Source organism: Megascapheus bottae, unplaced genomic scaffold (assembly GCF_031878675.1).
Source record: "Megascapheus bottae isolate mThoBot1 unplaced genomic scaffold, mThoBot2.hap1 H_1, whole genome shotgun sequence".
Taxonomy (NCBI): Eukaryota; Metazoa; Chordata; class Mammalia; order Rodentia; family Geomyidae; genus Megascapheus; species Megascapheus bottae.
In genome coordinates, this window is record NW_028327858.1 from 1703913 (window position 1) to 1719131 (window position 15219).

The 15219-nt window shown below is 40.2% G+C and overlaps 1 protein-coding gene across 2 annotated transcripts in view; it reads left to right on the plus strand.

Moving 5' to 3' along the window:
• LOC150038980 (serine/threonine-protein phosphatase 2A 56 kDa regulatory subunit alpha isoform) overlaps window positions 1–13712 on the plus strand; it is a 51545-nt gene extending 37833 nt beyond the window's left edge. For both annotated transcript variants that reach the window (XM_090328100.1, XM_090328101.1), the window contains exons 7-13: window positions 790–898; window positions 1984–2037; window positions 8430–8480; window positions 8950–9069; window positions 9151–9278; window positions 10174–10275; window positions 12528–13712. In XM_090328100.1, the coding sequence (XP_090184226.1) occupies window positions 790–898; window positions 1984–2037; window positions 8430–8480; window positions 8950–9069; window positions 9151–9278; window positions 10174–10275; window positions 12528–12660 (697 nt within the window). In that variant the 3' untranslated portion in view covers window positions 12661–13712. The remainder of the gene's footprint in view (window positions 1–789; window positions 899–1983; window positions 2038–8429; window positions 8481–8949; window positions 9070–9150; window positions 9279–10173; window positions 10276–12527) is intronic.
• Window positions 13713–15219: the final 1507 nt, after the last annotated feature.

Sequence of the window (15219 nt, forward strand, 5' to 3'; positions counted from 1 at the left end):
CATACAGATTCCTGACCCATCAGTGTTTTTTTTTTCAAGAATCGCTAATTACTTTGTAAAAAAAAAATTGTCTTTTTAAAGAAAAAATCATTTTGCCTTTCTTTTTTTTTTTTTTTTTTTTCATTTTGCCTTTCTTATTCACTACATAACACCTTTAGCTTGAGTGAATGGAAACCTTGACTGCTGCTTAAAAAATTCAGTCTCGGCCTGGGAGTTTGGCCTAGTGGTAGAGTGCTTGCCTAGCATGCATGAATACCCGGGTTCAATTCCTCGGTACCACATACATAGAAAAAAGCCGGAAATGGTACTGAGGCTCAAGTGGTAGAGTTCTAACCTTGAGAAAGTCCAAGGATAGTGCTCAGGTCCTGAGCTCAAGCCCAGGACTGGCAAAAAAAAAAAAAAAAAAAAAAAAAAAAAATTCAGTCTCCTTTAAATATTTAGGAAATAACTACAGAGAAAACTACTTTTTAATTTTAGATTATCCCACAAAGAAAAATTACCCATTTGAAAATTTTAACATACTGTGACATTGACTCTCCAGTGGCTTTAGGGAAGAAAAATAAGGCTGCAGTGCATAGACAGTCTATAGATCTGGAAGCAGACATTGCATTGTGGCAGCGGTTGGCTTTGGGGATCACTGCATGACTTAGAGGAGTAGAATTCACAGGCTAAGTCTATCTAAAGGAGTCTAAAGGTGAACTGTCACACAGCAGTCTGTATTGACAGACATGACATCTCATAGAAACAAAGTCAACTGCTTAACCTTCCCCTACCTTTCTTTCCCTCCAGTATTATCAATGGCTTTGCATTGCCACTGAAAGCAGAACATAAACAATTTCTAATGAAGGTTCTTATTCCTATGCATACTGCAAAAGGATTAGCTTTGTTTCATGCTCAGGTAAGTTTTGGAAACATTTCAGATAACATAATACTATTTCTACAATAGATTTTAGAGTATTTAAAATAGTTTTTACTAACTACTCTCCCCAAAAAATGTACCAACCATTTCTAGACCATGTATGTGCTAATAAATTGAAACTCAATGTTTTAGCAACAGTATACTGCAAATACTACTAGTCCAGAATTTTCCATGTAAAACTGTGAGAATCCATGAAAGTAGAGAGAATCAAGACAGTTTTAAATATAATTAAGCAATTAAGTTTTGCGCAAAGCAAAATTTCATTATAATTATTGGGTAATAAAGTGTTATATAAATTATTTTAAGTATTGTAAAGTATTATAGTATTTAGTTATATAAGAACACTGTACTCTAAGGTTAGAAAAGCTAATATAAAGGTGGGTACTAGTGGCTAACACCTGTAATCTTAACTACTCAAGAGATCTGATGATCAAAGTTTGAAGCCAGCCAGGACAGGAAAATCTGAGACTCTTATCTCCAACCAATATCAGAAAGCCAGTGGAGCTGTGACTCTAGTAATACAAGTGCTAACCTTGAGCAACAAAAGGTCAGGGACAGAATCTAGGCCTTGAGTTCAAGCTCTAGGACTGGCACACACATAAGATAAAATACAGAAAAAATAATTAATCTTACTTATATTCTGACTTATATTAATCTTAATTATGTCAGTGACATAATTAGCTATGAGAATACATTATTTGAATAAATTATACACCTAGAGAATGTTACTTCTAACCAATATAACCTAGGTAGAAAGATTTTGGTCTCTTAGTATTTAGAAGATAACACTCCGCATAGCATACCTGTAGAAACCTCTACTGAGAACTAATCATTAACTCGATATAGTTAACTTTACAGTGAGAAATTGCTACTAAAAATAACTTTTTTGAACCAGAAGTAACTTTCAGAATTAAAAAGTTGAATATACTCACATAATTGTGAATATATTCATCTTTTACATATCAAAATAAACTAGGGTTAAGATTTGTTAGCTAAATATTTTGAGTGCATCCCAAAATGTTACTTTGCCCAACAGTATTTATGAACTTTTCCTTACCTTCCAGCTGGCATACTGTGTTGTACAGTTCCTGGAGAAAGATACAACACTGACAGAACCAGTAAGTGCTCTATTGATGTTCTGTATTTTTATTTGGTCTGAATTAATAGCTAGCATTTCATTATAGCATTCTGTTGGCTTTTACCAGAGTATAACAATAATGTAACTTTTCTTTCGTGGGGGACAGGGGTAGGGTGGGGTGCTGGTCCTGGGCTTGAACTCAGGGCTGGGGCACTGTCTCTGAGCTGTGACAATCAGCCACCAAAAAACTTGAAATAGAGCTGTAGCTGAAGGGGTAAAGTGCTGGCTTTGAGTGAAAAAGCTAAGGGACAGCACCCAGGCCCTGAGTTCCAAAGCCCCAGTACTGGCACAAAACAAAACAAAACTATTTCCAATGTGAACCCCAAAACTACTTGTTTGAATTTTTTATTTTTAAAAATTGAATTTCTTGCCTGTTCTTAGTGATGTCTTATTAACAGGATTGAAAACATTTCCTTGCATTTGTGGTATCTTAGAATTAAAATGTTTACTCTATGAATCCTAGCAGTTTCATTGTTCGAGTCTATTTCTTTTTGTGTGTGTGTGCTAGTACTGGACCTTGAACTTAATGCCTAGGGCACTATCCCTGAGCTTTTTATACTCTACCACTTGAGACACATCTTCACTTCTTTTTCCTGGTTAGTTGAAGATAAATATCATGGACTTTCCTGCCATACCATGCTGGCTTTGAACCATAATCCTCAGATCTCAGTCTTCTGAGTAATAGCCAGTTTACAGGCATGCACCACAAGTGCCCATTTTGACCACAAAAATGAAGGTTCAAAATCAGAGAAAGTCGGGATAAGTGGGACTGCATTAAACTGCAGAGCTTCTGTATGGCAAAAGACTTAGCTAGCAAACTAACTAGAAAGCCTATAGAGTGGGAGAAGATCTTCACTAACCATACAACAGACAAAGCCCTCATATCTAAAATATATCAACAGCTCAAAAAATTGAATCTCTCCAAAACTAATAATCTCCAAAGAAATAACCATCCCATTAAGAGATGGGACAAAGACTTAAAGAGAGTCATCTCTGAAGAAGAAATAAGAATGGCCTACAGACACATGAAGAAATGCTCAACATCTCTGGCCATAAAAGAAATGCAAATCAAAACAACTCTAATATTCCACCTCACTCCAGGTAGAATGGCCAGGATCGAGAAAACTATTAACAACAGATGCTGGAGGGGATGTGGCCAGGAGGGATCACTACTACACTGATGGTGGGAGTGCAAACTCATTCAACCGCGATGGAAAGCAGTATGGCAGTTCCTCAAAAGACTAAACATAGAGCTCCCCTATGACCCAGCAATTCCACTACTTGGCATTTATTTACCCAATCGTCCAGATTCTACCTCACTTCAGTTAGAATGGCCATAATCAAGAAATCTAATGACAACAGATGCTGGCGGGGATGTGGCCAGGCGGGGTCACTACTACACTGTTGGTCACTACTACACTGTTGGTGGGAGTGCAAACTGGTTCAACCACTGTGGAAAGCAGTATGGCGGTTCCTCAAAATACTAAACATAGAGCTCCCCTATGACCGACCCAGCAATTCCACTACTTGGCATTTACCACTCGTCCAAAAACAAGGACATACTAAATACATTAGCACAATGATGTTCATTGCAGCACTATTTGCCATAGCAAAGATATGGAACCAACCCAGATGCCCCTCAGTTGATAAGTGGATCAACAAGATGTATTTATACACAATAGAATTCTATGCTGCTGTTAGAAAGAATGACATCAACTCATTTGAAAGGAAATGGAAAGACCTAGAAAAAAAATCATATTAAGTGAAATAAGCCAGACTCAAAAGAACACAGGCTCAATGGTTTCCCTCATTTGTCATAATCAGTAGAAGCCTTGGGCTCTCCTAGCAGAGATTTACAATAGAACAAAACCTAGATACATAAGGCCATATAGTATGACACTAAATGAAAGGATCCCCAGGATATAGAATCAAAAGCCACATAATGAGTGATTATTGTCCTTAATGTACTGTTATCTCTCATCTCTTTTGCTGTCCCTTGGTTATCTCATATTCTTATAGTATTTCACCTGATATCTGATATATTGGATATATACATATTTGGTTATTTGAAATCAGATAGGGGGTGGGGGGGAGGGAAATGGGGACCAAGACATGAGAAAGGGTATCAATGTGTGTGAAGTAATGCACTTTCTATCTGGTGAATATAATGTAACCCTTCTATTAATTACAATAAAAAATACATGAAAAAAAACAAAGGTTCACAGCCAGTTACTCACACTATAACCCTAGCTATTCAGATCTGCTGAGCTATTGAGATCTGAGGATTATGGTTCAAAGCCAGCCCAGCCAGCAAAGTTCTTGAGACTTTTCTCTAATAAACAACTGAGAAAAAGCTGGAAGTTGCAGTGTGGTTCAAGTGGTAGAGTACTAGCCTTGAATAAAAGAAGCTTAGGGACAGAGTTCAAACCTCAGGACTGGCAAAAGAAAAGGAAAGGAAAGGTTCAGGAAAGTAAAAAGATGACTAACTAGAGTTTCAAGAAATGAGGAAATGGGATAAATAGAATAGAATGGACACTAAAAATCTGAACCTTGGTAAAGGTTTGTTTTATTTTTGCCAATTCTAGGGCTTGAACTCAGGGCCTGAGCACTGTCCCTGAGCTAGCCTTGAGGTGACCCTCTACCACTTGAGTCACAGTACCACTTCTGGATTTTTCTGTGTATATGGTACCAAGGAATCGAACCTAGGGCTTTGTGCATGCTAGATGAGTACTTTACCACAAATCTACGCTCCTGGCCCAAGAGAATATTTTAGAAGTATTTTTGTTTGTTGCCAGTACTAGGGCTTGAACTCAGGGCCTGAGCACTGTCCTTGGGCTTTCTCAAGGTTAGCACTCTACCACTTGAGCCTCAACACCATTTCCAGTTTTTTCTATGTATGTGGTACAGACGAATCAAACCTAGGGTTTCATGCATGCTAGGTAAGTACTCTACAAAACTCCTGGCCTATAGGTTTTGTTGTTGTTGTTGTTGTTGTTGTTGTTGTTGTTTTGCCAGTCCTGGGCTTGAGTTCAGGGCCTGAGACTGTCCTTGGACTTTCCTCAAGGCTAGTGTTCTACCCTGAGCCACCGCACCACTTCTGGCTTTTTCTATGTATGTAGTACCAGGGAATCGAACCTGGGTCTTCGTGCATGCTAGGCAGGCACTCTACCACTAGGCCAAACTCCCAGCCCCAAGGTATTTTTAATCTGAATATTAAAAGAAGATAGTTCTTGAAAATTAGCAACAAACCCGAAAGATTATAACAAAATTTCAAAATATTTTGCTGTATCCCTGGGAATACTTGGGGGAAAAAATCAGATGGTAGCATTTCCTCTTTTGCTTGAACTTTTGTAAAGGAGCAGAAGTTATTTTTCCACCACCTGATTTTTTTTGCCAGTTGTGGGGCCTAAACTCGGGGGCTTTTCTCAGGGGCTCTACCACTTGAGCCACAGCACTACTTCAGCTTTTTTCTATGTATGTGGTACCAAGGGATTGAACCCAGGTCTTCGTGCATGCTAGGCAAGCACTCTACCACTAGGCCAAACTCCCAGCCCTCCACTACCTGATTTTTAAAGTTTTTTTTTTGGCCCCTTTCTCTTTCTGGCCCCGCTTGCTCCGGCCCTGCTCGCTCCGGCCCGGCTAGGCCCCCTTTCTAGCTCAGGCCCCGCTCGCTCCGGCCCCGCTCGCTCCGGCCCCGCTCGCTCCGGCCCGGCTAGGCCCCCTTGGCCCCGCTCGCTCCGGCCCTGCTCGCTCCGGCCCGGCTAGGCCCCCTTTCTAGCTCCGGCCCCGCTCGCTCCGGCCCCGCTCGCTCCCGTCCGGCTAGGCCCTCTTTCTAGCTCAGGCCCCGCTTGCTCCGGCCCCGCTCGCTCCGGCCCCGCTCGCTCCGGCCTGCTCGCTCCGGCCCCGCTCGCTCCGGCCTGCTCGCTCTAGCCCCGCTCGCTTCCGCCTGGCTCGCTCCAGCTTGCTCTTGGCCCCGCTCCCTCCGGCCCGGCCCTGCTCCTGGCCCCGCTCGCTCCGGCCGGGGTCGCTCCCGCACGATCCTGGCCCCGCTCGCTCCGGCCCTGGCCAGCTCTCGCTTACTCCTGGCTCTGCTCGCTCCGGCCCCTTCTCGCTCTGGCCCCGCTCGCTCCGGCCTTGCTGGCTCTGGCTCGGCTTGCTCCCGCACGCTCCGGTCCTGCTCGCTCCGGCCCCGCTCGCTCCGGCCACCACTCGGTTGGGCTCTGTTCACTTCAGCTCAGCTCGCTTCTTTCGCTCTCTGTCGCCGTCGCAGTCTTGTCTCTGCCACTTTTCCGGTTTGGTTGTGTCTCGTCTCTGCCACTTTTCCGGCTTGGTTGTGTATGTGGGATACCGAGGAATCGAACCCGGGTCTTTGTGCATGCTAGTCAAGCACTTTAACCGCTAGGCCAAACTCCCGGGCCCGATTTTTAAAGTTTTGAGAGATAATTAGAAGCTTAGTACTTAGGAAACCATAAACCCTATAGAATAGATTAACAGTACAAATCCAAGACAATTCTCCAAAAAATGTTAAGAAAAACATGTAACATAGTTCATGCCTCATGGATAGAAAACAAATAGGACTTCACTTAAGTAAACTTGAGGTAGATAAATTTGTTTCTTACTGAGAGGGATGATACCAGAGGTCTGGCCTAAATGAGCTGGGTAAATAGGAATAGGATGAGGACAGACATATGACAAAGGGTCCAAGTTAACAAATCAAAATATTTTTCAATTCATAAAGATTACTACTTATGCAGGCTTTTATCATTTCTATCATAGGCTGTTCCAATACCGTAATTATGACCTCACTGTTTGGTTTTAATCTGTAATTATCTCCTGACGTATTAATTTTCAGTGTTACAATTGTGTGAAAGCCACATGCATTCAGTAGAAAACATCATTCACTATTTGATCTTTCCCTAGACTAGCCATATGCAAAACAATACTGTGTCATCGTACTGGGCCGCAGGCAGCCATGTGATCACAGGGTAGACATATACTCTACAATTCAGTTTCTTAGCTACAATGGTTAGGTGGATAACATGCACTTTTTGTCAGTCATGGAGCTTGAACTGCAAGCCTAGGTGCTGTCTCTAAGCTCTTTTGCTCAAAGCAAGTGCTCTACCACTTTGAGCCACACAGTGCCACTTCCAGTTTTCTGGTGGCTAATTGGAGGTAAAAGTCTCATGTACTTTTCTGCCCAGGCTGGTTTCGAACCATGGTTCTCAGATCTTAGCCTCCTGAGTATCTAGGATTACAGGCCTGAGCTACCAGCACTTGGCTTACATGAACTTTTGACTTATTTATTGGCAAAATAGTATTCATATTAACAACTACTCAAATTTGTGTATGTAAAGTCAGGTGTGATAACCCATGCCTGTAATCCTAGATAGGCAGAGGCATAGGTAAAAATATCAGAGTCTAAGGCTATCTGGGGAAAGAGCAGACCCCATCTGAAAAAAGCTAAAGCAAAACAGACTTGGAGTTACTGCTCCAAGTGGTAGACTTGGACAAGTGCAAGTTGTAAATTGAAACCTGGGCACTACCAAAAGTGTAAATCCTGAGTGTGCGGGTGTGTGGGTATATATGTGAGTCTTTCACATTTATGGTACCATCATGTTTGAATAGCTGATAATTGGTCCTTCAGCCACCATCTCCCAACCCCTGCCAAAACCAAAGTAAAACAAAAACTAGTTCTTGGCTATTAGCAAGAATAAATTTTAGGGCTGGGAGTTTGGCCTAGTGGTTAAAGTGCTTGCCTAGCATGCACAAAGGCCCGGGTTCGATTACTTGGTACCACATACATAGAAAAAAAAAGCCGGAAGTGGTGCTGAGGCTCAAGTGGTAGAGCTCTAACCTTGAGAAAGTCCAAGGACAGTGCTCAGGCCCTGAGCTCAAGCCCAGGACTGTCAAAAAAAAAAAAAAAAAAAGAATAAATTTTAGAATGTTTCTAGTTCCAAAGATAACTTTTGTATTTTGAATCCTGGTACTGGGAGAGCCTGGGCACTATCCTTGAGCTTTTTAAAAAGCCCAAGGCTAGCTCTCTACTACTTGAGCCACACCTCCACTTGTAGTTTTTCCCCTTTTTTGGCAGGGGGAGAGGGGAGGAAGAGATGCAAGTCTCATGATCTTTCCTGCCAGAGCTGGCTTCAAAGCATGGTCCTCAGATCTCAGCTTCCTGAGTAGTTAGAATTACAAGTGTGAGCTACTGGCAGGCATCCAGCTAACTCAGGAGGTATTTGATTGAAATTATATTAAACTTATGGATTAGACACAAGAGAAATGTCTGTGTAACCATTCACTGTGAAAAGCATATTTTTCCATTTTCATCTGATTGTAACTGACAGTTAAAATACTAAAAAAATTTTTTTGCAGGTAATCAGAGGATTGCTGAAATTTTGGCCCAAAACATGCAGTCAGAAAGAGGTAGGTTTTGTTCACAAAAGTAGTGTTTCAGTAGAACCTTTCAATCACAAGGCTGGAATGCCCACTGCTTGAGGCTGGCTATATCACAGCTGCACGCTAGGAAACTACCACCTAGAGAGCTTTTTTTGTCTCAGTTCATATTTGGTGTGTGTGAGTGCTAGAGGTTTAATTCAGGACCTAGATACTCACTGTCCCTGACGTTTGGTGCTCAAGGCTAATACTCTTACTTGAGCCACATCTTCATTTCTGGCTTTTTGACGATTTACTAGAGATGAGTCTCAAAGACTTTCCTGCCATTGCTGGGTTTGAACCTAAGTCTCAGATCTCAGACTCTTGAGTAGCTACAGTTACCAGTGTAAGCCACTGGCATCTGTCTCCTCAGTTTATATTTTGTAGATAAACCTTACTTGTATAGTTTATAAATTAGCATCATAATTTGTCATATTGTCTTTTGAATTTTTTAACCTAGGTGATGTTTTTAGGAGAAATTGAAGAAATCTTAGATGTTATTGAACCAACACAGTTCAAAAAAATTGAAGAGCCACTTTTTAAGCAGATATCCAAGTGTGTCTCCAGCTCTCATTTTCAGGTATGTTTTTCAGTGACACTTTCCTCATTTTATACCATATTTTTCTCTTTGAATTTTGACATGTCTAATTGTCTTTTTTAGGTTGCAGAAAGAGCATTGTACTTTTGGAATAATGAATATATTCTTAGTTTGATTGAAGAAAACATTGATAAAATTCTGCCAATTATGTTTGCCAGTTTGTACAAAATTTCCAAAGAACACTGGAATCCGTAAGTATTTTTATGTTGGTTGCATTTTTCTTGTTGTTTTTCTAACCTTTGTGATATTTCATTTTCTATCTCATACATAATATCTTTATAGATTTGGAACTTAAACCGAAAGTTAACATCATTCTAGTTTTATTCTACACACAGAATATGTACATGCACACCCCAATTTTTTTTTTTTTTGCCAGTACTGGGTCTTGAACTCAGGGCCTTGAGCACTGGCCTTGGGCTTTCTCAAGGATAGAGCACGACCACTTGAGCCACAATACCACTTCCAGCTTTTTTTCTATGTATGTGGTACTGAGGAATCGAACCTGGGTCTTCGTGCATGCTAGGCAAGCACTCTACTACTAGGCCAAAGTCCTTACTCCCATACTCACATTTTTATGTGTTAGAAATGTATGTATGTATATGTACTATTTTAGTATATGGCTTAAATTTCAACTGAAAGTAGCAGATCTTCCAAAGGTTAACATTCTGTACCAGCTGTGTGGTCAAACCCTGTTGAGGGTTTGGCCATCTGTAGAGAATGCACAAACTACTGTAATACAAAATTGTGCTGACAGATCTATTTCCAGTCTAGTCTGTAGGTAACAATTGCAGGAGAGGCTAGAGGACTTAAGGGCACAGCATACGTGAAACATATTCTTCCTGCAGTCACATCTTTATCTCGATCCTGTTTCTCCTTTCCAGTATACTAGCGTGTTTTTCACCTTGTTTTAATATTACCTAGGATTTCAGATCTTAGATTATAACAGAAATGAAGCTAACCAGAATATTTTTTAGCTCAACTTTATGTATGATAAAGTCAAACAACATTTAACCCATTCTAGAACAGAAGCCATTGGAACCTCTTTTTTGGTATCAGTGACCCAGGATTGGCTCATTTTCATTTCAGAACCATTGTAGCACTGGTGTATAACGTGTTGAAAACGCTAATGGAGATGAATGGCAAGCTGTTTGATGACCTTACTAGTTCATACAAAGCTGAACGACAGAGGTATTTGATATTCTAAGTTATACATAAAATGAACATATTAAGTTAAACATGTATCTGTTCAAAAGGAATAGTCTCTTTAAGTTATAATGTTTATAATATACCTTAAGCATCACCCTGTGATTAGACTGTAAACATTGGTCATTTGTAAATGAAGTAGCCCCAGTAATTTTATAAATTTGTTAAGCAATAAAAGTAAGGTTCTAGCATAGTTGGTTCTACTATTAGTTAATGATTTTAATGTGGATCATAAATCCTGTTAATTTCATTCTGAGCCTAGATTTCATCAGTCCCATAGCATCTGCACTGTGAAATACAATTCATGCTAAATTCTAAAGATTATTTTGTATGAGTTAATTTTTCATATTTATGAAAACTTTCATACACATGGACTTCTAGAGTTTTACTGTTCACTGGCTCCTGCCTAAGAGCTCGACAGCTCCATCGCTGTGGATTATCAAGTAGAGTCCCATAGTTCTTCCATGGGATAAGGGCTCACATAAGGAAGACTGGGACAGCATGCTAGCAGCATGTTGTTTCTTGCCTGATGCATATTGGCATATTGTAGATGACAAATTGATTGGCAAATTTCTTGAGAATTTCATGGATTACTTTTTATTTTTATTGATTTATTTGGTTGTAGGGCTTGAACTCTGGGCCTGGGCACTATCCCTGAGCTCTTTAGCTCAAGGATACCACCCTTGAGCCACAGTGCCACTTCAGTTTTCTGGAGTTTTAATTGGAGATAACAGTCTCACCGACTTTGATGTCCGGGCTGGCTTTTAACCACAATCCTCAGATCTCAGCCTTCTGAGTAGCTAGGATTACAGGCATGAGCCACTGTGCCTGGCCATAAATTAGTATTTTTTAATTGTTGATTTAACATATTTCTTTCAGGTTTAAGGTGAGCAATAATGGCTACACTTGAGTCTACCTAGCATTTGAGAATAATAGCTACCATTTTCTTGTGTTACCATCTAATTTATAAAAGCTGATGTTATTTTTACTTCATTCCTAATCATGATTTATTTATGTTAGAAAAAATGAGCTGGCCCTTCTTCAAAGCCATGCTAGGTTACCAATAACTAATTCAAAGAATTCTTTTTTTATTTTTATTTATTTTTTTGCCAATCCTGGGGCTTGAACCCAGGGCCTGAGCACAGTCCTTGGGCTTTCTCAAGGATAGAGCTCTACCACTTGAGCCACAATACCACTTCCAGCTTTTTCTATGTATGTGGTACCAAAGAATTGAACCGGGTCTTCGTGCATGCTAGGCAAGCACTCTACCACTAGGTCAAACTCCCAGCCTCATTGTTTCTCTTTAAGAAGCAACATTCACTCAGGAAGCAAATAAGGACATGATGAGCTCTGGGAAGCAATGAGAAGAAAAGATGTCTAAAATCATATGAAATATACACACACACACACACACACTTTTATGTGGTAACAGCAGCTCTTGCCACTTGAGCCATTCCCCTATCCCTGTTGGGGTCTTGCTAACTATTGGCCTAGGCTGGTCTTGACTCACAGGTCTCCTGATCTTTGCTAGTGATTAGGATCACAGTATGAGCCACAATGCCTGGGTGAAACTTACACTTGTAAAATATTTCTATTTATTTTACATAAGTAAGAATGTTTCTGTATAAATTAGCAAGTCTTGAAAAGATTTGTCCTTTTAAATTATATGTAGTCCCCAAAATAGAAGCCTATCTGAAGTGTTCAGAAATGTGTTGAGAATAATCTAGTTCAGATTACTTAAAAATGTTTTCCTTAGAATTGAAGTTGGAACTGTAAACCAAAAAGCAATGAATAAACATTTTGGCTTTCATTGTGTTTGAGTTAATACTGAAGTTTTCATTTAACATATTAAAAGCAGGAGTTAGTAAGAAACAACCTAGTTAGACTCGGGGTAAAGACCGCATCTACAGGTGAGCTCCATAGTCTGTCTATGGCAGTGATCCAAACAACCACAGCTCCTGCATGAATGTAACGCAGATACTCATGTTTGAGTATCTGCCATGCAGTGGCCAAGGGAAAGCCAGCACTCACAGGGTACTGCATTCACAGTGTAGTGCAGAGATGCACATAGTTACACTTAGTGACAGGAAGAAATGAGATGCTCCAGACAACTGGACAGCACTTTAGAGACGGGATAAGTGAAATGTGAGTGGGTAATCTCCAGTAAACTGCCAAGTAGTGTCTTTCCTCAGCTTCTGAAATAAGTTCTGATGACAACAATCTTGGTTTATCTACAGAGAAAAAAAGAAGGAATTGGAACGTGAAGAATTATGGAAAAAATTAGAAGAGCTAAAGCTAAAGAAAGCTTTAGAAAAACAGAACAGTGCCTACAACATGCACAGTATTCTCAGCAATACAAGTGCCAACTAACAGCCTCCTGCCTCTGCTGGGTAGGCACAGTTTTGTACACTTTTTTGAAACATGTAAAAATTGCAAAACAAACATCAGTAACTAAAAGGCCAACTCGTTTTTTTTCTGGCAACTGTAAGTGATGGACTAAGCAGCCCTATACTATATCATGGCCACAGTATATTGTAACCTCTGTCTAATCATTGATTTATTGTGTCACTTGTGAAGTTCCACAAATGAATAGTATCATCTATGATATGAGTGAGATAATTACGGGAGTGGTAAGAATTATGACTTGAATTCTTTTTTGATTGTGTTGCACATAGATCAGTAGTCTGCTTTGTATATTTTTCCCCTTTTATAATGCGCTTTTCACATTGCTGCAGACCTTAGTTACATCCTAGGAAAAAAAGAATACTTCCTAAAAGAAAGCTAAGGTGCCATCCTTTCCCTTTGTCTCCCCAGGAACATAATGATGGGTTTCTCCCTGCCTCGGCCCCCCTCACTAAAGATCTTAACTGTACTCTGGAATTTGAGCTCACTCTTAAATCTCCAGGCTTTTAAAGCACAAACCATAAATAAAAGTTGGGAAAGTAAACCAAAATTCCTCAGGCTGTCCCTCATGAATATCCCCCTCAGCAGCAGCAGTGCCCCAGAGTGCACACAGGTTAGGAACTAGTGGCTGCCCAGCTGAATGCTGGGTTCGCTTCTCAATTCATTCCTCCTCTTCCTCCCTGAGGCTGGAGGCAGGGCCTTTCCAGTCCTCCCAATCTGCCTTCCCCAGGCCTCTTGACCCAGGGTGGAGGCTTTGAGTCCCACAATGTGGTGATGCCGAATGCTAGTTGTCACTGCCAGCTTTATTTAAAGGAAATGCAGACTTCTGTAGAGTTCTGAAAAAGCTGACTACATAGAGGCCTTGTATGTTTTTACCTAGTCAAGTATTTCTCACATCTTTTGTTATCAGAGTACCATTCCAATCTCTTACCATGCAGTTGTGTGGAAACTGTTTTATAATGAAAGATCTTCACCGGGGGAATTGAGCAGCATTTAATAAAGTCTATGTTTGTATTTTGCCTTATGTCATTTTTGTTTTTTTCAGCTCTTAAGCTTAAGCACCCAGAAACCTGCTCCCCTTTAACATATGTACATAAGCATATTTATAGAAAATGAAGACATTATGGGATAGAGTATAATTAAAAATAGGAATTAGAGTTGTAGCATTTATTGAACTGTATCTGTTTTTAACACAATGTTGTGAGAATGTTTTCACAAAATTCTAAGTTCTAGGATATACTTCCTTTTTCCTTCATGTTCCTCTATATTCGGAGGGCAGGTTTAACTTGAAAGCTAATTTTAAATTAAACTGGCCAGGAACATAAACATTTATAAACTACAATAAGTAAAAGCATTTTTTTATGAAGAACAGGGAGAATGTAGCAGATGTGGCCATCATGTTTCTGGCTGCAGATGTTTATTTAAAATTAGCACATGCTCTGCAAGGTACCCCTGGGTCACTTTGCTCTTCTCTATGGCCCTGAACTGTTCAGTACTGATTTTACCATTCCCAAGCAGCAGGCCCCACAGAGCCAACCTGTCAAAGTCGTCTACACTAATCCCAGACTAGTCAGCACTGCTGATGTCTGGGACCAGCGCACAGTTACAAGAGTGACCCTACTACATAGGAGACTGAAAGCAAGGTCTTAAAAGTCTATTTGTAGAAGGTTTGGGAGATTTATTTTACTGAGCAGCCAGAATGAATTTTGACAACTTAGAGCTGTGAGTAAATTTGTTTTTCTTAGAATAAACAGTATTACTCAACTTAGTACTTAGAAGGTCTCTCTAAGAGACCTTGCCACAATTTAGGAAATATTGTTTTTGTATGTTCACTGAAGCTATTTAGTGATTTTTTTTTTCCAGAGGGAATCAAACCCAGACTCATGCATGCTAAGCTTGCACTTTTTCTTTCTTTTTTTTATTTGCCAGTCATGGGGCTTGAACTTAGGGCCTAAGCACTGTCCTGGGACCTTTTTCAAGGCTCTAGTGCTCTACCACTTGAGCCACAGCACCACTTCCAGCTTTTTTCTATGTATGTGGTATGGAGAAATTAAACCTGGGCCTTCCTTTGTGCATGCTAGGCAAGCACTCTACCACTAGGCCAAATTCCCGGCCCTACACTTTTGTTTTAATCATTGAACTACATCCCTAGTCCCTGGAAATACTTTTTTTTTTATTAAAGAATTTATTAACATTGCTTTTTACATCATATTTCAAATGACATGTTTAACAAACTGGAAATACTTTAAAAAAAAAAAATCACACAGGGCCGGGAGTTTGGCCTAGTGGTTAAAGTGCTTGTTTAGCATGCACGAAAACCCGGGTTCAATTCCTTGGTACCACATACATACATAAAAGCCGGAAGTGGTGCTGAGGCTCAAGTGGTAGAGCTCTAGCCTTGAGAAAGTCCAAGGATAGCGCTCAGGCCCTGAGCTCAAGCCCAGGACTGGCAAAAAAAAAAAAAAAAAAAAAATCAACACTGTGGTTTTATTTTTTATTTTGCCAGTCCTGGGGCTTATACTCAGG